This window comes from Rhipicephalus sanguineus, chromosome 1 (assembly GCF_013339695.2).
Source record: "Rhipicephalus sanguineus isolate Rsan-2018 chromosome 1, BIME_Rsan_1.4, whole genome shotgun sequence".
Lineage (NCBI taxonomy): Eukaryota > Metazoa > Arthropoda > Arachnida > Ixodida > Ixodidae > Rhipicephalus > Rhipicephalus sanguineus.
In genome coordinates, this window is record NC_051176.1 from 173,412,327 (window position 1) to 173,437,448 (window position 25,122).

At 48.6% G+C, this 25,122-nt stretch overlaps 1 protein-coding gene across 4 annotated transcripts in view; it reads right to left on the minus strand.

The window, feature by feature from the left end:
* Window positions 1-25,122, minus strand: part of LOC119402474 (probable E3 ubiquitin-protein ligase HERC4) — a 203,116-nt gene that overhangs the window by 164,643 nt on the left and 13,351 nt on the right. For 3 of the 4 annotated variants that reach the window (XM_037669632.2, XM_037669639.2, XM_037669628.2), the window contains 2 exons: window positions 16,270-16,699; window positions 3,947-4,070 (listed from right to left, as the gene is read on the minus strand). In XM_037669632.2, the coding sequence (XP_037525560.1) occupies window positions 3,947-4,070; window positions 16,270-16,699 (554 nt within the window). Of the gene's footprint in view, window positions 1-3,946; window positions 4,071-8,502; window positions 8,616-16,269; window positions 16,700-25,122 lie in introns of those variants that run through there. The other variant, XM_049417841.1, reaches the window with a different exon arrangement.

Here is a 25,122-nt window from a genome sequence, read left to right on the forward strand (position 1 = left end):
AAAGTGTTGTTGGCAACACTTTGGTTGCACCAAATCATGTACATAAATAGAATTCGACCTCTACATTGCCTCATTCTTGATAACTATGAAATACCACCCCGCCAGTGCTTCATCAACCTAGCAAAAAGAAACACTTTCATGTTGCTATCTCATAAGAATATGCTTAGTAATCCTCTCTAACTTTTTTTCCTGCAATTTCGCTTCGAATTATTCGAAAAATATTCTAGAAGTATTAGAGAAATATTCGAAAAATATTCGATTCGATTCACACTCACACTTCAATATTCGAATTTGCTTCGCACCCAAAATTTTGCTATTCGCACAGCTCTAGAAAAAACAAAAACAATAATGACAGAACGTCCACTGCACTTCTAAAAAATTTAAAAAAAGAAAAGCATGTCTGCGCACCAAACACAAAATAGCAATGCTTCTCTGCCCTCTGTCTGCATCTGCATGTGCAAGTAATGCAGCTTATTTCTTCGTTTTCGGATGCGAGTATGCAATATGATCAAAAACAGCCCACTCCAAAAAAAAAAAGGAAACAATGCTCAGAGTTTAGTGAGTGGAATCATAATGCAAAGAATTTGACAGTACCACAAGATGAGGTTCGTAATTATTAATAAATGGAATCATATCCTGCCCTGCACCTAAATACTAAACTTCTGGAGGAACAAGTACTATTCACAACAAGCCCTATTCATCAATGCAGCAAAAGACCAATGCATCAGCGTGCCCTCATCACAGCTCACTCATGCAGAAATCAAATTTCTAGAACGCAATCCACACTAATCTGTCTTTTGTTTTAAATGACTCGTGAAGGAATTGGCTGTTGTTGTTAGTCTTATTTTATGTGATGTGTATTTGTCACCTTTTAGCTTAACTCCTCTCATCTTTTTGTGAACCGCTATACGACACGCCGCAAGATACATGCTGTGCCCTCCGTCAACTTGTCCCTGTTTTAAAGACGATAGTCTTCCTTGGGATACTTGAAAGCAGAAATTCTGGTCTGTCTGTCTGTCTGTCATATGATTCAGCCACTCGGCCAAAGTTTAAGCACTTGCTGAATCATCCATCTTGAACTGGTAGCTGCGGTTATACTTGTGAACAAACACTGTCGATCAAAAAACAAATATTACGCATATCTGAGCCACAACATCAATACGTAAGTATTACGTGGTGTGTTCCTTTACTAGAAAATACACAGATCCGCAATTCCAAAGGCACTAGTGTTTCTTAGGCTGCGCTGAAAATGTGACGCTATGCACAAAAAAGCCCTCTGCCAGTGTTTCTTAGGCTGCGCTGAAAATGCAACGCTATGCACGAAAAAGCCCTCTGCCGACGATATGGTGGCGCCACCTGGCAGTGACCGTGGGTTCTGCATAAGCTCGTGTTTCCCAATGCCACTGCCAGATGGCGTCCATATCTCAAGCAGCGCCTGCTCTATTTTATCAATGCCAGCCAGATGCGGCCGATTCAACAGAGAGGAGGCACTGTCTGAGGCAAGGCAAAACATAAATGGCAGAAGACTATCGTCTTTCGACGACATTTGCAGTGACGCACGCAGGTACGCGGCCAATTTTTTAGACCTCATTTTGTAGTACCCAGCACAAGAAGTAACCGTAACCAGGAACAAGCAGCTTAAATGTCCTAAGATTGCCATACTTTCAAAAAAGTCCTTGGCATTTCCGACTGCCAGTGCGAGCAGTGAACGGAACTTTAGTTTGGTGGGATTTGTGATGCCAGAGCACCACTCTTCCGTGAAGCCTGAATCACTGGATAACTTATTATTTTTACAAGTAAGCTGTGTTTAGAGACTATCATAAGTGCCATTTGCTTCGATATGTTAAATAAAATGCCACTTTATTGTAAAACGATATTTTATTGCTGCAACAAAGCCCTTATTCTGTGAAGCCAGGCCAAGCCAGGGCCTCTTTTCTTGACAGGCGTGCTCATTACCCTTAAGCATCGGGCTCAGGTGGGCTTTCGACCACCTGAGCCTGATGCTTAAGGGTAATGCTTTTGACCACCTGAGCCCGACCACCTGAGTGCGGCCGAGCCGAGATCGGGCTTGGAAATGCGGCCCATGCACAACTCTATGCTCTCCGTCTCCCCCACTCAGGAAGCAAGGAGGCAAGCATTCATGCTCCCCATTGCTCCTCAATCTGCCAGCAAAGACCCTGCTTCACAAAAAATTGTTTCAGACGACGCCTGTGATCGGTTAACAAAATTGTCTTTATCTCAAATGGTCACTTCAAAGGGTCACTACTGAGCAGCAAACTCCACAGCCGTAATTTTTAGTAGTACCACTACCCTACTGCATGCTATTTTATTGTCCAAATCTATCTAATGTAGTTTTCACCTATAACATGTAGCAGTCATTGAGAAATAAAAAATTAAGGCAGCTTTGCACTAGTGGTGCCAAGCCTGAAGGAAGTGTGGAGCTGGGCAGCCTTCTTTGTTTCCATTTATTTTTCATTCTTTCTTCATCTCTCTCTACTTATTCTATGCATCCAGGATAGGGCCCCGTGCCCGTAGACTTGAAACATTCGAAGTGGTAAGGCGGCCTGACTGAAACACTCCTACTACAGAAGCGTTCCAGCACCCCTACTGTTACTGTGCCCTCTCCAAACTGGGCCATAAAACGGGGGACGTGCCCACCAATGACAGCGGTTGGGATGTGTGCGTTTCTGGTGAAAGGATGATAGCCCGGCGGACGACAGGAAACAGCAGTGGCCAGCAAAACTTTCTAGCTGTGTGGACGTTTCCTTTTCTTTGTGTGTCAAATAAGTTTGTGCTGTTTTACCTACCGGTTTTTGTTTTACTGTAGTTTTTTGAAATTGGGTTGAGGCAGTTTATTTGGAGATTTATGGCCGCGATCGTACAATCGGGAGAGTTGGCAGGTATGGTAAAGTCTATGGGTATCAAAAGCTGTGCTTTTAAATATGTTGTGCACATCATACAAATGTCACCTGTTTATGCAGGCAATATGCGAGAAAAGTTTTTAAAATGTGGATTTATGTCAGCTAAGTAATTACAGATATGAGTGATAAAATGCATAATGTTATGAGCATTAAAAAAAATACAAGAGAAAAAATCCAGCCAGCCCCACTTCGCGAACACTGTCGAAACAGCGAAGCTTATGCTTGTCATTCATCAGGCTATAATATCGTACTACCAAATTCTTCAAGTCTTCCCTCTTCCCTTCGCAAGCGTTCAGCTTCGGCCTCCTTTACGCAAACATCGTGGTTGACTTCGTGACGACATGCCCGTTCTCGCGCGGGTGGCTTCTTCATCGGGAGAACGAGAAATGTTCGCCATTCTGAAAGCGCGAACTCCTGAACACTGACACTGACACGCTATTTTAAACTACACTGTGCCTCACCGTCACCCCATCTTGGTGTGTTTCTCATGGTTCACCCCTCGACATCCTCTGCCCTCGCCTTCACATTCTCAGCACGCCCTCACCTCTTGCAGCACACTCGTGCCTCTCGCAGCATGGCGCAGCCCTCCCCTCCCTAGCAAGCCTGACTCTCACCACAATGCAAAGCCAAAGGCCACGTGATCAGTTCTATTCCGACCCCGGACATGAAAGCCTCGACTAAGAACAGCTTCGCTGTTAAAAGAAGGATATGCATTTGTAGAAGGCACGTAGAGCAACCAATCATGCCAGCATCTATTTCGTGGTGCTGCACAGGTCAATTTTCACATCGTAAAATATATAACAGCGCAACAGGGTTAGAATACGGACAGAAAGAATGTCCGTATTCTAACCCTGTTGCGCTGTTATATATATTTTACGATGAACATCCACCAACTAGCCCAACTTGCGATTTTGCTTCAATTTTCACAACTTGTGGAAAGGAGGGCAAACAAAAAAAACTGAAAGAATTTCCACACTACCAGTCATTTCTTGGCATTGTATGCAGTCAATGCAGCACATGCTTACCGCAGTAAGGGCAGCAGTGTGATTCTCTCCACAACAAATATGCTTGATTCTCTGGGAGCGAAGAGTCTTGAGCACGGTTGGATGCAGCCGATCCCTCTGGTCACTCAAACCGAGCTGGCCGCAACTGCCAAGATAACCGACTGAACATTACTTTGGAAAGTAAATCCGCATAAACTAGAGACACACAAAAGGCGCACAGTAAAGAATTTTTCTGCTTAACATATAACACAACGAGACTAGCAGCCATATGCACAGTGAGTGCATATGGCTGCTAGCATGCAAACTCTCATTACAGGCATTAAATGGCCCAGTTTTACCCTTAAACTTCCAGCAAAATATCCAGAAAAGTGTTTGAAGGCTTCTTTTTCTAATCGCACATCAGAAGCAATTTTAGTAAATTGAAGGTATAACATGAAAGCAATAAATTCACAATTTGTGTCCAAAAAATATGAAACAAGAACTATGAACATTGACTAGAAAATTTCAGAACTGATATGTATCTTGTTTTGTTGCAACTACTCAATGCTACAGGTATACAGTGGACTCTCATTAAACGGAACCTGAAGGGGACCAGGAAAATATGTTCTGTTTACTGAGAAATGACCAGGGGTGGAGAATACAAGTACGAAAACAATCATATCAGAGGCAGCTGTTCCATTTAAGCAGCAGTTCCATTTACTGAGAGACTCATCTCTGACAAGCCATGGCTAGTCTTGCAAGCCCACTGCACTTTGGCAAAGCTATAACCAAGTGTCCAACATATCAAATGAGGCTACAAAACATTTTTTCAAAGGTAGTGGCATGACAGATGAGCACGGTCCATTGCTGGCACTCAGTAAAAAGCACATAAACGCATGGACACGACAGACTCATCCATAGGACTTTATGCAAAGACAAAGAAAAAGTAGTAGTTTATTTAACAACGTTGTATTCAAAGCAGCATGTATACTCACTGTCTTGAGATGAAAGACAGAAATTGGGAAAAAGAAGTTAGACCCAAGGCCAGCCTTAAACCACAAAGTGCCATGGGTGAGCTTCAGCGGTGGTACTCCCCCCCTTTGCTATATATAAGTTCATATCAACTAGGTAAGACTGTCTAAAAGTTTGCTTAATGTCTTGACGTTGTCCATGAAAATACTATTTTATACCCGTAGAGAGAAGTGTACACACACACCTTGTGGAGATAGGTTTGCACTAGGCTTACCTACGAGCGCGACCGTGCAGGGACGCGACGTTCTCCACTGCCGCTGCGTGCGACGACGCTGCGGCCGGGTTCGTCGTTTTCTCCGACACGGCGCAGAAACCACGCACGAGGCAGGGTAACAGCAACAACGGGTTTATTAACCCAAGATGCAGCACAGTACGACACTCACAGGCTTGCAGGCCGTAAGGGGAACTCCGCAAGACCGAACGAGTACGCTTGCCAGCGGCGCTAGGACTACCACACAAAGGGCAGCGGTCGAGCACACGAACGAGAAGCCGCCTGCTAGAGCAGCGCGTCAACCTCTCGTGCTAGCCTGAGAGCATCTCCCGCCACGAGCGAATCGTCGGGCGCATCTTAGCTCGTAGGAGAGGAGGATGTCACCAGCGGCCCAATGGGGAATGGCGCTGCGTTGTGACGTAGGCCCGCGCAGCGCGCCAGCGTAGCGTGCCCGGACATGCCAGCGCGGGACGGAGCCGACGCTTGGCTCGCCCAGACAAAGAGGCGCCCTGGCCGCCATCTTGGCGATTGCCGGTGCCTAAGTGCGCCCGGGCTACGCGGCCGGCACGCGCGCGGCAGCTGGGGAACGAGGCGCCAGGTAGGAGGACGCTCTCGATCCCCACATTCCCCCCTCCTAAAGACCGAGGCCAGCCTGTGAAAGAGGCTGTCCGAGGCCAAGTGGCAAGGTCAGCTCAGCCGCAAGGGGGCTGGCCAACGGGGCAAAGCCCAACAGGGGGGTGTCGTCTTCCTGAAGGCACAAGTCCATAGGTCGGCCATGGCCACGCAAAAGTTCCACCGAAAGTTTCACCACGAGTTCCACCACCGGGGAGAGCCCATCGCCGGGAAGAAGGTCCACAGCCCAGGAGGAACGGGGGCAAGACTGCACAAGGGCGGGCAGCCAGCCCGCTTGAAGTTCACTGGTCTGGAGAGGTTGGCAGCCGGGAACGTACGAGGCGTGGCTGCAAGTTGCGTGCGGCAGCCAACCGCCGGAAGTCGCTGGGACGGGGGTTGACCAGGAACGGCAGGTCGGAACAGCAGGCAGCCAGGAACGGAAGCCGGAGCGACCACGCTCGGGCCTGGGCCAAAGCTTGAGTGGGCGGACCAGCCGCCGAGGGCGGCTGCCGAAGCTGCCAGGTGGGTAAGGCTGGGTGGAGGTGGTGGCTGCAGGCCAGAAGGCAGGAAGCAGGCCACAGCGGGAAGGACCAGGGAACAGCAGGCCAGCTGGTCAGGAAGAGGCTGGTGGCACGGTAGAGCCAGGCGCAGGGAGACGACAGGGCGATGCAGGAGTGGACAGGAGTGCCCCCGGCATAGCCGGCTTGCCAAAAAGGGTGCCTGCCTGACAGTGCTGCCCAACAAAGGGGGCGCTTGCCAGGTTATGGTTTGGACAACACGTCAGAGGGTATTTTCGGCCAAGAGGGCCTTCTACCACTTCCATACGTGTGCCGCCGCACCTTAGCGCTTATTCTCCATTCACTGTCATGGTATGGAAGAAAGTCCAGCTACCTATTAGTGGGAGAAAGGTTGCTTAAGTGCGTTTCCACAGGTTCTACCGGTGGCGTGACTTGGGGCCAGCCTTACGGTTTTCCTGCGGTTGTGTGACCGCCTCCCCCCCCCTCCCAAGTCGCTACTGTGGGCAACGAAAAGGTTTGAGGGCGGCTGCATGAGCCCGGGGGACTTGACCGCACGAGACTTCACGCATTGCCACACGTGGAGTGAACAGCGTCACGTTTAGTGCCTGGTCAGGTAGCAGAGCGGCACAACTTTTGGAAAGTCTTACGGCCACTCGCATGTCCGGCCAACCGCGAGTCGTGGAAATAGCCGAGGGTGGCTTTCCTTAAACTGCGGGGTACCCCCACCTTAAAATACTCCTTGGGAGCTTCTTCCGGTGGGATGTGTAGCGCAGGAGAACTCCGCCGGCGACAAACAGATGCGAATCCAACGTGCCCGCAGCAATACCAGACTGCGTAAACGGCACACGGCGCCGACAGCAATACCAGACTGTCAATACGCGCCCGCTCCTTGGGAGCACGGCTCTTGGAGCCCAAAACGGATCGCACTGCTGTGCCTTTGGTATCTCTTCTCTGCTTAACAGGATACCGGCCGAAGTGACGTGCTCACCCGAGGCGATCGACTCAAAAGTCAATTCGCCGTCGGGGTTCGCTCCTTTCGACCCATTGGAGCCAGAGGCCCCGGAGTCTACTCGGTGCGATTGCTCTCGGGAGAGGCGGACAGAAGTGTCACACCGAAACGGGGGCACGCGACAAGGCGTGAGCCACGACGTTTAAACTCCCTTTCCGGTAGCGCACAACAAAGTTGTACCGCTGCAAAGTCAACGCCCAGCGCGCGAGGCGGCCCGAGGGCTCGCGCAAGCGCTTAAGCCAGACTAGCGCCATGGGGTTCGTTTCCTCCACCAATGGCACTCCATTGACATAGCAGACAAGCTTCCGGCGAGCGAAATCTCGTGTGGCGTGCCGTGCTTAAAGGCAGCGGTAACCACTACGAGGGTTGCAAATGGTTCTAGGGCGCCGAAAGGGACGACCCTGTAGCCACCGCTTGGGAAGTCATTCACGATACCCGTGCGCGCGAGAAAGACGCGACCGAGAATCACGGGCAGCGAAAGACCAAGGAGATGCACAAAGCGCTGTCGGCGCGCGCGATTCTCCCAGCGCACAACCAACCGCGAAGCACCGCACGAAACCGCGGTGCTGCTCGCGAGATGGAAGGCAATGTTTTACCCGGAGCCGCGCCGCAGTTCTGTGCAGCGCTAATTGCTCCGAGGCAGGCGCCGCCGTTGTAGGGTCGTGCGCCTGTTCTCCGCCATGCACGCCAGGCCCAAGGGGTCAATAAACGGCACAGCGAAGAGTAGGGTTTCCGCACCGACGGACACATGATGCCTCATGCGACAGGCAAACGAATCACAACGGAGCACGGTGGCTCACATTTGCCGAAAGCGTCGCCAAGGCGCGCATGAGGAAAATGATCGTCGGAAAACGCGGACGACAGTGTCGCCTATGCGAGCTGGCTCGCGGACGACACTGTCAACCCTTTACGCTCGTGACAACGACGGGCCAGCGAGCGTGTGAACGCCAGCACCATGTGGCCTAGGAAGGGACGTTCCGGTGCGGCTGTTTGGTCACTCAGCTGCGCTGCTAACAAAGGAAGGCCAGCGAGCGGAGACGACGCATTGGAGGGGCCCGAAAGCACGCACTCCGCGTGTGTCTCGAACAGCTGAGAAAACCCGAAACTGGCTAGGCTAGGACTGTAGTCCACATTCGAGCGGTTATCACCAATGGAGGCACCAAAGACGGTATCTCTCCCGGTGGCCGAGAGCCGAGGGCCGCTAAGGCGAGCTTACCTCGTGCTGCCGGCGTCGTCCGCATCGAACGTGATCAAGTCCGTCGCCACGGGATCGAGCAGGAACGAGCGCCTCGAGAGGGACTGCTCCGCTGCCATGCCGAAACCAAGTTGGGCGCCAGTTATGTGGAGATAGGTTTGCACTAGGCTTACCTACGAGCGCGACCGTGCAGGGACGCGACGTTCTCCACTGCCGCTGCGTGCGACGACGCTGCGGCCGGGTTCGTCCAACGTTACTAGAACAAACTCAGTTTAAAAGCTCCGCCGGAGAGGCGGTCCGCGTGGCGGTCGTGAGAACTAGTGGCGCTGCAGTCACGTCTAGCTCCCGCGGCTGGCGCTTGTTGTGATCGGCGCCGCCGATGTACGAGCGCACGTGGGTTACAGCGTCGTCTGCGCTTTGTTAGCTCGTCATTTTTGCGACTGTTCTTGACCAGGCTTAGCGTCTTGTTCGAAGACACGTGCATGATGTACGATGCGTAACGAGGGCGAACAGATTCACAGTGCGGTATGCCGACTTGCTTTGCGCCGGGCTGCAAGAGCGGCTACCGCAACGACGACTCCGCTTCATGACACTTCTTCGGACCTCCAAAAGACCCTACGCCATTCAAGCTTCGCATCGCAAAGATAGAAAGCTTACTGCGAAATGCAAGGTCTGTGACGTTCATTTTGAGAGTGGCGACATTGTAAAGCACTATCGTCGTGTCGTTGCGGGACAAGAAGTTTTGATCCCATGGCACGTGGAACGTGGGAACTCGGGCCAGGTGCCGTGCCGCGCTTGTTCCCAGCACTTCCACCCCCCATTTCAAAGCCAAAATGTTCGGTGTTTAGGCGCAACTCCCCCCCAAAACGCACGGCGTCCCGCGAAAGCCCAGTGCCCAATTTGGAGGAGCCGCCAGAAATAGAACAGCAAAACGAAAGGCAGGCGATTACCTATATACGCTACCAAGACTGAGTTGCATCACACTAACATTCGATCAGTTGTCAGCTGTCGCTATGCCTTCAAAGCAGTGGATTTTCGAGAGATTTTTCGACGAGGTATTGAACAAGATGTGCGGAATATATTACACTCGCCGGCTTGGGAACGGGCTGCTCAGCGCAAAAATTTGACACGGTACACATAGAAAAGACGAGGACCAGCGCTGGTCCTCGTCTTTTCTATGTGTACCGTGTCAAATTTTTTGCGCTGAACAGTTTAATAATGGAATACCAACTAGCCCAATCCCACACTTTGCTTCGGGAACGGATACTTACTTGTGCAAAAGATAATTGTAGTTGACGAGCAGTTTAACTGCGTAGTGAACGGCTACAGCACGAAACGCAAACGGCTGTCGTACAGTGTAACGTGCTGCGGGCATGGATCATCTGCTCGGTGAAGTTGAAAAACTGAAGTTGAATACTGACGACTCTTCTAGCGACAGAGTACGCTCGAATAATTGCTCGGTCCTCACATCACGGCCGATCTGTTCGAATTGTTTAAGGCACCGTAGAAAGATGAGACACCGAAAATACAACTATCCGCTGAAATAACTGCTCAGAGACGACATCTATTCGATGTAATAGCACACTGAGATTTCATTTACCGAGTTCTCGTAAAATTTTTCGATTTTGGGTCAGTATCCGTTTAACCGTCGCGAAAACGTGTCTTGTAAGCATTGCAAGGCATTGGTGATGTTTTTCGAGAAAGTTTTTTTTAATAAATTGTAGAAACATGAGAACTGTTTTTCTAGAACGTTTTTGTATCTCGAGTATGTACGCTTCTTTGTGCACTATAAAGGCTTTTACAAACGTGTTGGGTTGTTCTTGGTCTAGATAAGACGGCAGCGGCTAAAATTGTGGTGGTAGTTATAAAAATTACTCTGAAAACCCTCATTCGCTTAGAAACTCCTATGCTTGGAAGTTAAGCGCAATGTAGACAGCTCAAATATTGTCACAGGGCCGTGACGTCGACGAAGGCAGCAGTCAGCAGGTCCGAGATGAAACTCTTTATTTGGCCGAACTTGTGGTCGGGAAACTGAAAGTCAAACTACAGCAATACACTGATAGCGGCGAACAGAGCGTCGGCCGTCGATCAACTGACAAGCGGTCAAGCGCGTCTGCTTTTATACAGGCGCTATCGAGCTTTCCAGCGATATCGCTGGTAGCGGCGTTATCTTTCGGCAAAACTGGAACATTCGCGTGCAGCGCGTAATCTTTCCAAAACGATCTATTACAATCGCGAAGCTTCTCGAACACTGCTTCGCGGACAGCGTCGAGCGGTGATAACCCTCCTTGCTGGTCAAACCCGAATACATCAAAATAAAACAAGAAGTGGGCGTGGCAATATAGACCGAACATCAATTCTTAGCCAATAAATGAACAACGCACGCGGGACAATACATACAGACGACATTATGCATATCCACCTAACTAGTACACTAAGAAAGTTGCCGCGAGCAACTGCGCGGCGGACCGCAGCGTTATGCCGTGGCAGCAGACGACGCGCCGATAGTGGCGCAAGACGGAACTGCAGCGCCGCTAGTTCTCGCGACCGCCGTTCGGACCACCCTCCTCCGCTGGCGGAGATACGGAGCTCTGAAACTGAGTTTGTTCTAGTAACGTTGGGGTTCGTCGTTTTCTCCGACACGGCGCAGAAACCACGCACGAGGCAGGGTAACAGCAACAACGGGTTTATTAACCCAAGATGCAGCACAGTACGACACTCACAGGCTTGCAGGCCGTAAGGGGAACTCCGCAAGACCGAACGAGTACGCTTGCCAGCGGCGCTAGGACTACCACACAAAAGGGCAGCGGTCGAGCACACGAACGAGAAGCCGCCTGCTAGAGCAGCGCGTCAACCTCTCGTGCTAGCCTGAGAGCATCTCCCGCCACGAGCGAATCGTCGGGCGCATCTTAGCTCGTAGGAGAGGAGGATGTCACCAGCGGCCCAATGGGGAATGGCGCTGCGTTGTGACGTAGGCCCGCGCAGCGCGCCAGCGTAGCGTGCCCGGACATGCCAGCGCGGGACGGAGCCGACGCTTGGCTCGCCCAGACAAAGAGGCGCCCTGGCCGCCATCTTGGCGATTGCCGGTGCCTAAGTGCGCCCGGGCTACGCGGCCGGCACGCGCGCGGCAGCTGGGGAACGAGGCGCCAGGTAGGAGGACGCTCTCGATCCCCACAACCTATAGGTTGGTTCGATTGTTTATGGGTTCTAACTAGAGCTGTGCGAATAGCAAAATTTTGGGTGCAAAGCAAATTCGAATATTTTTCTGATATTTTTCAAATACTTTGAAGCGAAATTGCAGAAAAAAAAAGTTAGAGAGGATTCCTAAGCATATTCTTATGAGATAGCAACATGAAAGTGTTTCTTTTCGCTAGGTTGATGAAGCACTGGCAGGGTGGTGTTTCATAGTTGTCTCATCAAGAATGAGGCAATGTAGAGGCCGAATTCTATTTATGTACACAGGCGTCCACTCTTAAAGGGAACATCAGAGCGTGTGGCGGCAGCTCGGCACCACCGCCGGCCGTCGGCTGCAACGAGATTTGCGCAGACGCAGTGAGCACCGTGCCCGGTGCTCTTTCGTCACGTCAGCGGCTCGCTTCGCATCAATTCACAGTGCGGAAGCAGACGGCAGCAGACAACAAAAGAGCACGACTTACAGCGCGCACTGCGCCTGCGCGGAACTCGTTGCAGCCGCTGGCCGGCGGTGGCGCCGAGCTGCCGCCACACGCTCAGATGTTCCCTTTAACAGTGGACGCCTGTGTACATGATTTGGTGCAACCAAAGTGTTGCCGACAACACTTTACACGTGATAGGCAAAGATGCCATTTCCTCAGCCTCTCCTCCTCTTTCAACTTCTGTGGAAGCCCAACTGATGTGGCGGACAAGGGCGTGCTCCCTTCAAGTCCGGAGTTCCAAATCTGCCTCGTAGACGTCGATATATAAGAACATCTGAAATTTTGGATGCTAGAAAGCTTCGGCTTCCAATTTTTCGGACTTCCTGCCCAAATTTCAGGTCCAAAACAGCATTAATTGAGCCTCCACCTCTGCCTTATCTTTCATCTCCATGTTGGAACCAGTGTTTTCTTGAGTGAGTACACTTGCGACCGTAGCAGAGCTTGAAAGGCAGCTTTGTTGCAATACCGGGGTGTGATGAGGTGAAGCATATTGAAAATCTAGGGACCACTTCTAATCAGACGTTGACTGTCTCTTGGCAATGTTCGACCGTAACGGAGCTTGAAAGGCAGCTCCGCTGCAATACAGAGTGTAATGAGGTGAAGCATATTGAAAATCTGAAGGGGTCACTTTCAATATGACGTTGACTGTATTTGTTTTTGGGAAGTTCGAATAGTTTGAATAGTAAAATTCCAGTGCGAATCGAATCGAATAGCAAACACTATTAGAAAAATATTCTAAATTTCGAATATTCGCACACCCCTAGTTCTAACTGTAGTGGCAATACATCTAACCACATGAGGTCATGTGTGTATGTGACTGGTCTTTTCTGTGAGTTTGAATTATTCACCTGTGAAGGCGACCACCAGTAGAATGGAAACGACCATACAGTAAATGCAAATGTGCACACTTCGTGCAGGCATTGGGACATCCAAAGGCTGACACCTCACAAGACTATAAAATTGAACAAAGGGACAAGAGCTGAATTCTGAGCAGCTTACAGGATAATGATTCTGCTAACATCACGTCCCTCAAGACATTGTGTGGAAGCCTGCTCCTAACTTCTGATTCACTGGCTGTGAGAGTCACTTATGGGTGGCACCAGTGGGCATGGTCTATTGCCATGCCCAGCTGATGCATGTCATTAATTTTCTATTTATGGTGGAGTGTGAACTTTAAAAGTATGTCTTTCTTGTAAACTCTTTCACAAGTAGTCAATACCAAGATGTATAGATCCTCGTGGATGTTGTAAATCGTGCCTGAACTATCATGCATAGTTATATCTGCTTGTAATGATTATCATATTCATAGTTGTTTCAAATATTTAAAATTAGCAGTTATCTCCTAAGGATAATAGCTGACTTTGCATCAATAAAGCAAAACCTCATTAATAAGCACCTGTTTTGAGCATACCAATGGTTACAACAAAGTTGCAACAAATGCCCGACTGACGCTCATAGAGCCCTAAGTATTTGCTGACCGCTTAAGCCCCTGAGGGCCCAATATTTTCACCAAATGCGACTACCAAGGGTCAATTTTTTTTTTTGTAAATTTAAAATGTTCAGAGTGTCCTATTTTGAAAAAGTTTTCTCGAAATTTTTTAGTGACCATAAAGTAATAAAAAAAATATTTTATATTTTACATAGGCATACAAGCATTGTTTATTCATGGATAATGAAAATAAATATGAGAAAGACGCTTATATTAATATAACCAAAACGTATGCTCATCAGAATAAACATGTGTCACAGGCTTGATTATTGCACACACCAGATTACTGCCACCTTTGTACCAGTCAGCATCGTTGTGCTACGCCCGCTTGGGGGAAGATACTCCTCAGTTAGATTCCCATTTTGAACTGGTTAGTGATTCCTCACCTCGGTGACAGACATCCAATGAATCTGATTCCAATTTGGCATTTGAGCAGTAACCAGAATCGAAGGAATCACCCCTTCACTCGCTTGCAGCAGGGAAACCTACGCACATGCCCATGTTTTCACCACTCTGTATGTGAGTGCATGCAAGAAAACTCTATGGTTCTGTGCTCGCCACTAAACCAAAATGAGTTGGAAACTGTTTCCAGTGACCATTCATGGTATCACCAATGAGAGGCTATCATTTTTTGTGATTCTCAGGACAGATAATGCACAGGCACAGTTGCATCCTTGATACGTGGCAGCATCGTTTGTATGTACCAGCGCCCACCTGCGATCAGCTGAAATCCCACCACCAGTAGTATGATTCATCGAAGCCATTTTGGCGCAGCTCCAGGAGCAGATAAAACCCCGGTTTTGGAGCAGCAAATGAGCCTTTTGGAGCAGTTGCCAGTCCCACAAACATTTTTTGATGTAAATAATATGGAGCTGTTGTATGGCTGTACTGAAAAGAACCATTATGATGACGTTCGTGCTTTCAGTACAACACAGGCCTATGTTGTAAGTAAAGTAAATGCTGCCATGCTACATGGATAGAATCGTTCAGTTGCTGTTTTGTGGGAAATGAACAAAATACAGCAGTATGTTTACGTCATAAACTCTCAAAGGGTCAATGACATAAACCCTCAACGGGTTGATGATGCAGGGGATTGTCCTATGCCTACCAATTAATGCATACCATTATAGTAGAATCTCGGTGATACGAATCGCAAGGGGGAACGAAAATATATTTGTATCAGCCGAAATTTCGTACCACCAAAAAACTGGCGAAATCTGTTCTCAAACCAAGATATATGCACAAAACATTTATTTCTGTAGAAATAACTCGCATATGTCTTTCTGGGGCACATGTGAACAGTCCACCAAGGGAGGACGGCGCAGCTGGCTGCCGCGAACGCCTGCGTCAAAAGCTTCGCTTGAGGCCAACTGAAACCAAGTGCCGAAGACCACTTCACCATAGTCATAAGCGAACGACAGGCATGCCGAAACGCTTCTTGCCTTTTTACGACTTTAACGCCTTTATTCTACCGCTGCGTTAGCTGCGTACCTTTGGAGCTGCGCAGTCACTATCAATGATCACATCGATAGCGAATGTGGTATCGTGCGCAGCGGTCGCGGCAACAGTAGTTCAGTTTTCAATCTGTGTGCGCTGGCCGCGCACATGTCTTCAGAACTACGTTGTTGCTATCTATGATCGTGTCTAACCTGGTTTTGTCCGCAGCAGTTAAGGCAAGCAGCATCACTTTAACTCTGTGAGTGTTGGCTGCACATGTACTTTCAGTTTCATTGTCACCATACATGATCGCGTCGATAGCGACCGCAGTTTTTATGGGAACCATATGACTGCGTTGCCCGCTGGGTCATGTGGCCTTGTGGTGTGGCGAGAGTGAGGCTCGGTAGGAAGGGGAAAGGGCTGTGCCTTGCTGAGAGTGGCAAGAGAGAGGCTCGCTCGGAGGGGGAGAAGGTGAGGAGCGTCAATAAACGGCTGGTCCTTGTGAACTTTTCGTCTGTGTCTTTGTGTTGCGTGCGCAATATTATCATTATGAGGAGCGTCGTTTTACGCTCACTCGGACGGGGAGATGGTGCCACATGCAACGGTGCCTCGCCAAACTTCTTTAGCGAGGCGGACTCATGCACAGCAGCAGTGCTTGCAACGCTGCTTGCGCTCCAGTGCAGCCGTGATAGTAACATGTATTTTGGGCGAGTGGCCAGGTGGAATGGGCTACGGCCACACTTAAAAGCTACGGTAGCGTTCCACCACGGCTGTGAATGACCATATCGTTGCACAGGGTCCACATGGCTTACCCTGACGAACAAAGAAATCCTTAGTGTAAATTGCCGAAACTTAGGAACAAAATGTAATGACTGACAAAAGGGGCAACACACATGCAACAGTACAATAAAGCACTACTACCACCACATGGCTTAACATAGAGTAACAAATAAAGAACAATGACACAACACAGAAATACTTGGAAAAGACTTGCTAAACAGAGAAATGCAAGAGCCTGATGAAAGGGGGCATCAGCTTCACTGTTTTCACGGCTTTCACGGAGTGGAGCTGGCTTGATTTTTTTCCCCCTGCAATACTTCATGATGACAGACCAACAAAACAAATGACTGCAGTGCATAAAGACCTCTTTGCAATCTGTACAGTGGATATCATTCTTAAAGGACTCACCTGTTGCGTCCCCAAACGAAGACCGTGCCTGATGGTGTCAGGCCAACACTGTGCGTTGCCCCACAGGCCACTTGGGCAAGAGGCACACCTACCAGGTGGGACACTCGACGTGGCAGTCGCTCGCTTCCTGTCGAGTCCCTGCCAAGGCCAAGCTGGCCAGAGGCATTTCCACCCCAGCTGAACAGCTCACCATTGTTAGCCAAGGCAAGGCAGTGCACTGCACCACATGCAATCTGCACAATGTGCAAGGTAGCCAGCTTCTTGATCACCTTGGGTCGCAATCGACTCTCCTCCTCAGTTCCACAGCCCAGCTGCCCATTGCGGTTGCAGCCCCATGAAAACACTTGACCAGCATCACTTAGAGCCAGTGAGTGTGCCTCTCCACATGCTACTGCTCGGATTTCATGTGCTGAAAGGGCAGCCACTTGTTCTGCAGAAAACGCATGTGCAGGCACATCAGCACAATTCAAGAAGCACTCTACAACTGATATAACTGCCATGTAAAAAACATGCTAAGACAAAAAGAATATGCATCATGGTATAAAAAGAGCAAGGAAATTCCAGTCTACACATGAACTGTTCTTGTCTTTTACAACCTACCATCTTCCTGCACGCAAACATAAGCCACAGTCATATCTTTTTCAATAAAATTTATTCCTTCAATTTTGTTTTTCAACAAATGTACCAAGCTCTCTCCGATGGTACATGTAGGTCATAGTACTACTACAAGCACAAACTTTTCACTTTTGGAACAGTTCAAAGACTAATTAAAAATAAGAGCACTTCTGGACAAACTACTCAGGCCAACAAGTTTTAAAACAAGATAGAAATTAAAACAAATGATAAGTGGAGGACTCCAAATTATTTCAGACCAGCTGGTGTTACTTGGCACACATCACGTGCATGTTACTGTAATTGCTACATGCATGTTATTGACTCGTGCTTCAGAGCACATCACACCAGAACATAGAGGTGTAGCTCTCCTATTTTCTGAGCATGATTGAGGGAGGTCCATGTGGAAGACAGAAATAACTGTGCACTATGGCAGGCACACAAGTAGATGAGTCAATGCAGTGATCAAAATACGAATGTTTATTAACGCATGGTTCACTCCAGAAGTATATATGTCCAGAACAAAATGCCACTAACTGAAGCTACCTAAAGGGAAGGCACTGAGCATCCTTACCCCCCTCCCTATAAGCGATGCCTATGCCAGAGCACCAAATGAGGTTTGTGGTGACTAGACCTGCAGTCACAGTGCACTGTAGTGAAAACACACTAGCCACTGTGAGGGATGTCGGTCATGCACAGGTCATGCACTCTGCTTTTTGTTGTACACAGCGCCCCCTGGTGGTGTCAGTTACCACACCTCTTCCCCCCTTAACAGAACAGATTAACGGAACCTAAGCAGTTACCGTCCACGGAGAAAACCGAAGCACTGGATGGCGTTCCCTCGTGCTCCGACGAAGCCAAGGTGTAGAAGGAGGCCAGGAGCAATCTGTGCACCGCTTTGAGTCGCCGCTTTGAGTAAACCACTGTCAGCTGTGCCTCCGATCCTTGAGGGCAATGTCAAATGTGGTTCCGGGTGTTCGGTGGAGGATCTGGAACACTGACGGTTGTGCTGGTTGGGCATCGACTGTGGCCTTACATGGTCGAGATGCCGGGTCCATTGTCGCCCATCATCCAACTATAGCTCCATCTCCAAATTGTGTTGCCTGGTGACTACAGTGGGAATCCAGCTCGGACCTGGCCAAAAATTCCTAGTGAATACTCTGTCTCCTGATTGTGCTGGCACCCTTGGCTTCACTCTTTGATTGTACTCCATCTTCTGAGCGAGTTGTTTCTGGAGGACTGTTTTCCTTAGGTTCAGCCGCAGCAGATCCAGTGCAGTTTTGAGCCTCCATCCCATCAACAGCTCGGATGGGCAACACTCAGTGACCTCGTGGGGCGTCGACCGATACGCTAATAGTATTGGTGTAATTTGTGCACGAAGGTCCCTTGGGGGGGGGGGGGGGCATTGACCGATACGCTAACAGTATTCGTGCAATTTGTGCACAGAGGTCCCCTGAGCCAACTCTTCATAGTTTTACTGTCATAATTTGAACAGCCCTCTCCGCAGCAGAATGGCAGACTTGTATATTGAAACAAGCCCTTGGAGGTACTGATAACGACGAACTCCTGTGAATGTTCTTCCTGCTCAATCTGCTGGTAGGCGTCCTTTAGATTTAGCTTTGTGAACCTTGATTTTCCCTGGAGCTTTGTGAAGAATTCCTCTATGCGTGGCACAGGATACGTTTCCACAAGTGCTATGGGATTTACAGTCAACTTGAAATCGGCACATATGCGCAACTGCCCATTTTGTTTAGCACTGGAACAACAAGTGAACATCTGGCCGCCTTCACTCGTCAGACCGTGCCTTGACGGAGCAGTCTCTGCAATGACTCCTCAAACTTTTCTTTCAGAGCAAACGGAATACACTGGGGCTTGAAGGATCTGGGTTTAGCATCTGGCAGCACCATGATGTGAGCCTTAAACCCACGGAACGTGACTAAACCTTATGAAAACACTTCCTGAAAACGGTTCACAGCTTCTTCTGCAGACAACACGGAAAAAAATAGATTCCGGCTTAACGATTCCAAACTTGAATTCTTTCATTCAGCTTCTACCAAACAATGCAGGGCACTGCCCTTTTACCATAAACAGAGGTAGCAGTCTCTCCTCCTCCCCAAGCTTTACAGCAGCGTGTCTCAACGAAAACTCAGCTGTACATCAGATTGTTCCAAGGTGGCCGACGGGAACAGTTGCATGAACTTGAGACACTGGCGCCCACATCAAATTCCATTTCTAGTGGCACGCCGTTAACAATAACCGCAATGCCATTGGCACCAGTCCGGCCGCTTGAAGTGCCCAAAGGTCATACCCTTCCAGTTTTTCACTCACCTCATGTGCCCCAAGCACTTCATCCACGATATTCATGTGCCTCGAATCTGCATGGTGCGCCTGTTTATTTACTAACTTACTATCACTCTTGCACACTCTTGCCAGATGCCCTTGCAGCCCGCATTTGTAGCAAACTGAATTGACGTGATTGTACCGGCATGCTTGAAGTGGAAACACCCGCGTTCACGATGCCCAGATCACACTATGTTGCGACAGTAGCAGTTTCGACTGTCAATTGGGCTGGCTCCGACTGTGGCAGTGGGCGAGCACTTGGCGTACAGGAATCCTTGCAAGCAGCCTCGATGGTCCGTACCATACTCATTGCAGTTTCCAAGTTTAAATCAGCTATTTCCAGTCACCGCGTTAATGCAATTGACGATTTGGTTTTGTAGCATCCGATTTCGGAATGACCCAAATTTGCAGTCGTCAGCCAGTCGCTTTAACGATGCGAGGTGCTCACTCACCGCTTCTCTGTCCCGTCTATGTTTTGAGAATAACTTGAAACTTGCTACCACTTCGGACACCTTTGGTTGTCGAGGGGCTCAAAGATTGCCGCTATGTTTGCTTCGGCAGGTTTCTCAGGGGCCAGTAAACCTCGTAGCAAGGAATGCGTTACGGCTCCACAACAGGTTAGAAATATGGCCATCTTCCTACCATATGGCACGTTGTTCAAAGTCGGGAGTAGTTCCACCCGCTCTTGGTATTCCATTCAGTCCGTAGTGTCCATGTTGAACTAGTCTATCTTTCTGATTACCGGCACGCTTGTTCTTGTGTCACCAGTGTTGTACACTTAAAGCATCTTCCCTCGTCACCAGATGTGGTGACTGGACCCGCAGTCATAGCACACGGTAGTGAAAAACACAATAGCTGCTGTGAGGGGCATAGGCACACCAACCCCACAGGTCATGTGCTCTGCTTTTTATTGTACCTAGCATTCCATGGTGGTGTCAGTTACCGCAATATTCTCTTTATTCTCTGCAACCGTGAAGATTGTGCATTCCAATACATACATCCTCAACTGAGACATTCTAATATGCAACTTTAGGTATACTTCCCACTGAAGTGAACATGCAACTCTTGAATGTGCTTTTAATATCTTAATGGGCCTCTCGCATTCCAAACAAGCAAGCAGTTGCATATGTTATGCGTTGATATTACGCCAGCACAATTTGGAACCGATGGCACCACAAAAACAGCTAAAAGTTCAAATTGAATCCTGTACATTATCCTCCTCTGTAAAGCCTATTTCCTTGCCAGCAAAAAATAACAGCTCACTCCTCTATGTCACACATTGTGTAAACGTAAGGACTCTTATAAAACATAGCGTGCAAAACCATCAACAGAAAAAAAAAAGAGAGACAGGAAAAGGCACGTCATGACACAAGCATCACAAGAGTCATCTGTTTAAGTATGAAAGCAGACCAGGTGGAATATTTTCCTGGTCCGTTCAGGTTACATTTAATGAGAGTCTTCACACAGGGTGTTTTTTTTAGACAATACAGATTTTTTATAAAAAATCTATGACAGTAAGGCTCCTGTCGTTTTTGCACACGAACTCTACGTCGAGGCGTAAATACTTTGTCGCAGTTAAATTGACACTGTTGGAAAAAATTAACAAAAACTCGTTAATTAACTTTTAAATTATTGACTTGAGGGCACGTATTTATATTACAAAGTTGTAGTGCGTGCCAATTTATGGCATACCTATTTTTTAGAAATCACAAAAGCTGCACGTAGTTCGAGATATTCGTCATCGAATTTCAAGGGTGAAAGTGAAACTGATCGCGCAAGAAGCGTGACCGTTCTGCTACGTCAGACCGGAACTACCCGTCACAAGGGTGCGACGAAATTTGAATGAAGGCACAGTGCGGCTGTATGTTTTCGAGAAAAGCTGCAAGTCATCTCACTGTGCCTGCGTATCGCCTTGCTTTTGTGCATAGTGTTTGGTGCATATCAGTTTCTTTCGAACTGCACACAAGAAAACCGCAATATCAACGTTTTCTTTTTCTGGGAAGCATAAAACTCAAAGGCAGCCACTGCAGTGCTGCTTCTTGCAGACAGACGAAATAGTTTCTCGGGCCTCTTTATAGTTTAAGAAAGAGACAGATAAGCACCACCTATCGCATGCAGACATTAAGCTATCTACTCATGTATTTCAGAATGCTTGCCGATTTTCCTGACCATATTCTGCTTTGGCGCGCCTTCATTCAAAATTCATCACTTCGCTGTAACGTGTCATTCCGGTGTTCCGCCGCGCTTTGTGCGCGCCGGACGCCGTGAGTTTCGATTTCACCCTTGAAATTCGGTGCTGAATATTTCAAACTACGTGCAACTTTTGTGATTTCTAAAAAATGGGTATGCCATGAATTATCATGCACTACAGTAAAATCTCGTTACTACGAATATCAGATTAACGAAATTTTCAGATTAACGAATTTTTTTTTAAATCCCCGCCAAAATGCCTATATTGCCAATGTTAAAAACTTTCAGTACTACGAATTTCAGAATACCGAATATTTCAGATTAACGTACGTAATTTAACCCCGAAATCAACAAGATGCTTCGTTACTACGAAGTTCCGCGAATGTTTCGGTACGGAAATCACTGAAGCTTACACCTATCATCATCTGCAGCAGATATACGCCGGGAAACCCGCTTTAACGGGTGTAGCCCCATCAGCGTCGACATCAACGCGAACGTCACCAACCGATCAAACCAAATCAAACAACGTCGTAGTACAGTAGGCTTAGTCCCGCTGTTGCCGCTGTTCTCACCACATTTCCAGTTGCTGTCGTTTGGAGCTGCGAAGTTGAAATCGTGTTGTGCGGTCGCTTTTCTGGCAATGAGTTCTCCTGGCCCCAGCGTTACAAAGAAGCAACGCCAGTTTTTGCTCAAGGAAAAAGTGGACATTCTGACGGAGCTGAATGCTGGAAAAAAGCAAGTGGACATATGCAGGGAGTGTGATATCGCGCCGTCAACAGTGGCAACGATACTGAAGGATCGGGAGACGATCGTGAAATTACATCGAGAATCACAGCTGGCTCCCTCAAGAAAACGCTTGCAGCTGGGCAACTACCAAACCGTCGACGATGCCGTCCTCACATGGTTCAAGGATGCCAGACAACACGGTGTGCCCTTGTCAGGCCCTATTATTCAAGAAAAGGCGTGACAGTTCGCGGTCGCTTTGGGCACCTCCGGCTTCGACGCAAGTGCCGGATGGCTCTGTCGGTTCTGGCAAAGGAATGGCATCATGTGGCAAGTCGCATGTGGGGAAGGAAAGGCGGCCGATGCCGAAAGTGCGATTGCCTGGCGGAACGAGCGCTTTCAGGAAATCATCGAGTCGTTCAGTCAAGACGACGTTTTCAACGCCGACGAAACGGCGTGCTTTTATCAGCTGTTACCTGATACGACAATGAACTTTAAAGGTGAAAAATGCAAGGGCAGAAAAAAATCACGTCTTCGCGTGTCAGTGCTCTTCTGCTGCAACGCCACAGGCACGGAAAAGCTCAAGCCTCTTGTTATTGGCAAGTCCGCCGAGCCGCGCTGCTTGAAAAACGTCTCATTGCTTTGCAACTATCGGGCAAATAAGAAAGCGTGGATGATGTGGGAACTGTTGCAGTTCGACAACACAATGAAGAAGAAACAAAAGAAGGTTCTTCTAATCGTTGATAACTGCTCGGCACATATGGTGAATGTGCAGCTTGAATTTCTGCCCCCGAATTGTACGTCTTTGCTCCAACCTTTAGACCAGGGCATAATAAGATGTGTGAAGGCCGAATTTCAGAAGCGACTTGTGCAGCGCCTTCTCATTAACATACGACTGAAGCTGCCCACGAAGATCAACATCCGTCAAGCCGCAGAAATGCTGACAGGGTCATGGTGGAACGTCAAGGCAAGCACCATTAGCAACTGTTGGCGAAAGGCAGGTCTTCTCGAGACTTCGCTTACGCCGCAAGACTGCGAGCCTACGCCATGAGACTGCAATGACGAAGCGGAGCTCGACCCAGAGCTTTGGAATGAGCTTACCGAGAAGCTCCCGGTAGACGCTGCGGTAACCTTCGAGGATTACGTAGACAGTGACTGCGCAGCGGCTATGTCCGCAGAGCTCACCTGCGAAGAAATCGCGAGTCAAGTGCCTGAGCAAGATTGCTGTAGCAGTGACGAAGACGACGCTGGAGATGCAGAGTCTGGGACAACGGAAGAGATTATTTCCAGCTTGGATGTTGTGGTGTTCCTTGAGAAGACCCGATCGTACCTCGGGTGCTGCAAGGATGTACCCGAAGACATCCTTTGGAAGGTTGCGGACGTGGAGGCATACATGCACCAGTGCCTGCTTTCTACTCGCCAGAAGAAGATAACCGACTTCTTTAAGCAGTAAATTGTTTCCACTCGGTGCCCAGTGTTTTCGTTCATTGTTTACGCCCCAACACGTGCACCTCCTGCAAAGGTACGCTATTTTCGCTGTTGTGTTACCTTACCGACATCATATTTCAGTACTGCGATATTTCAGAATAACGAATTAAATTCGGCGGTCCCGCGAATTTCGTTGTAACGAGATTTTACTGTACAACTTTCTAATATAAACAACTGCCCTCAAGTCAGTAATGAAAAAGTTAAGGAACGAGTTTTTGTTAATTAGTCGTGTTGATGTCATTTTAGCTGTGGGAAAGTATTTCTGCCTCGACATAGAGTTCATGTGCGAAAACGACAGGCGTCTGACTGTCATAGATTTTTTTATTAAAAAATCTGCATTGTCTAAAACAAAACACCCTGCTATCTTGCCAAGGTTGCCCCTGCTATCTTTAGCCAAGGGTTAAAAAATACAATATTAGAGGCAGACGAGTGAAATCAGTTGAAAATTGCTGACAGCCACCTTGCGCACTGCAGACAATTTTTTGTTTTGTCATTAGATAATTTGTTAATTAGGATTATTTAACTAAACTGCTAAATATTGACTTTAGGCAAGAGGTGCGACTTGCAAAGTTCAAGAGCGTCTTCAGAAACCCGCACTGCATTATTTGCGATAAAGAAAGTCTCACGTACACCATTTTTTCCAAGCTGCAAAGAAAGCCTGCAAAATACAAAAAAAAAAAATTGTGTGACTAACGCACTCGCGCGCAGCGAAGGTACTGCTCTCAGCCGTGGTTTGAGCGAGCAAAATTAGCTGCGGCCGCGACTCTCCGGCTCCGTTGCAGCGGTAGGCCGATATGTTGGCGGTGGTTTCTTGGCCTGCGTCAGCCAGTTGGCGCATGTGACGGTGCAAGTTGTAGCGAGTGCAGGCCAAGAAACCACCGTTAACTTATCGGCCTACTGCTGCAACGGAGCCGGCAAGTCGCGGCCGCAGCAGATTTCGTTCGCTCAAACCACGGCTGAGAGCAGCACGCTCGCTGAGCGCGAATGCGCTAGTCACGAGGTCCTTCTTGTATTTCGCAGGCTTTCTTTGCAGCTTGGAAAAAATGGTACAGTCAAACCTCGTTAATATGTACCCGCTTTAAGCGTACTAACGGTTAAAACGTAGTTGCGACGAATCCCCGACCGAGTCCCATAGAGCCCAATGCATTCGCTGACCGCTTAAGCCGTAGTGGGTTCGCCCTATGCCTACCGGTTAGTGCGTACCCTGCGTACCGCGATAACATTTTGTGCCATAAAATTTTACTGCGCTGCTCAACTTCCCGACGCGAGAATGTGCCGCCAAAAGTCTTCCGCCTTTTTGAGAAGTGCGCAGATCAGTCTATCCCCAATCCCGACTTCCGCGCAATTGCGGCGACGCTTTCGCGGGTAAGCATCGGGAAAGAACGAAGGCGAGGTGGCGGCCACTAACGAACGCGCCGACATGACTTATCGCCGACAACCTTATCACAACAAGTATCTTCAGCTATCTGCTCGGGCATGCGTGTGGCGCAGCGCTACATT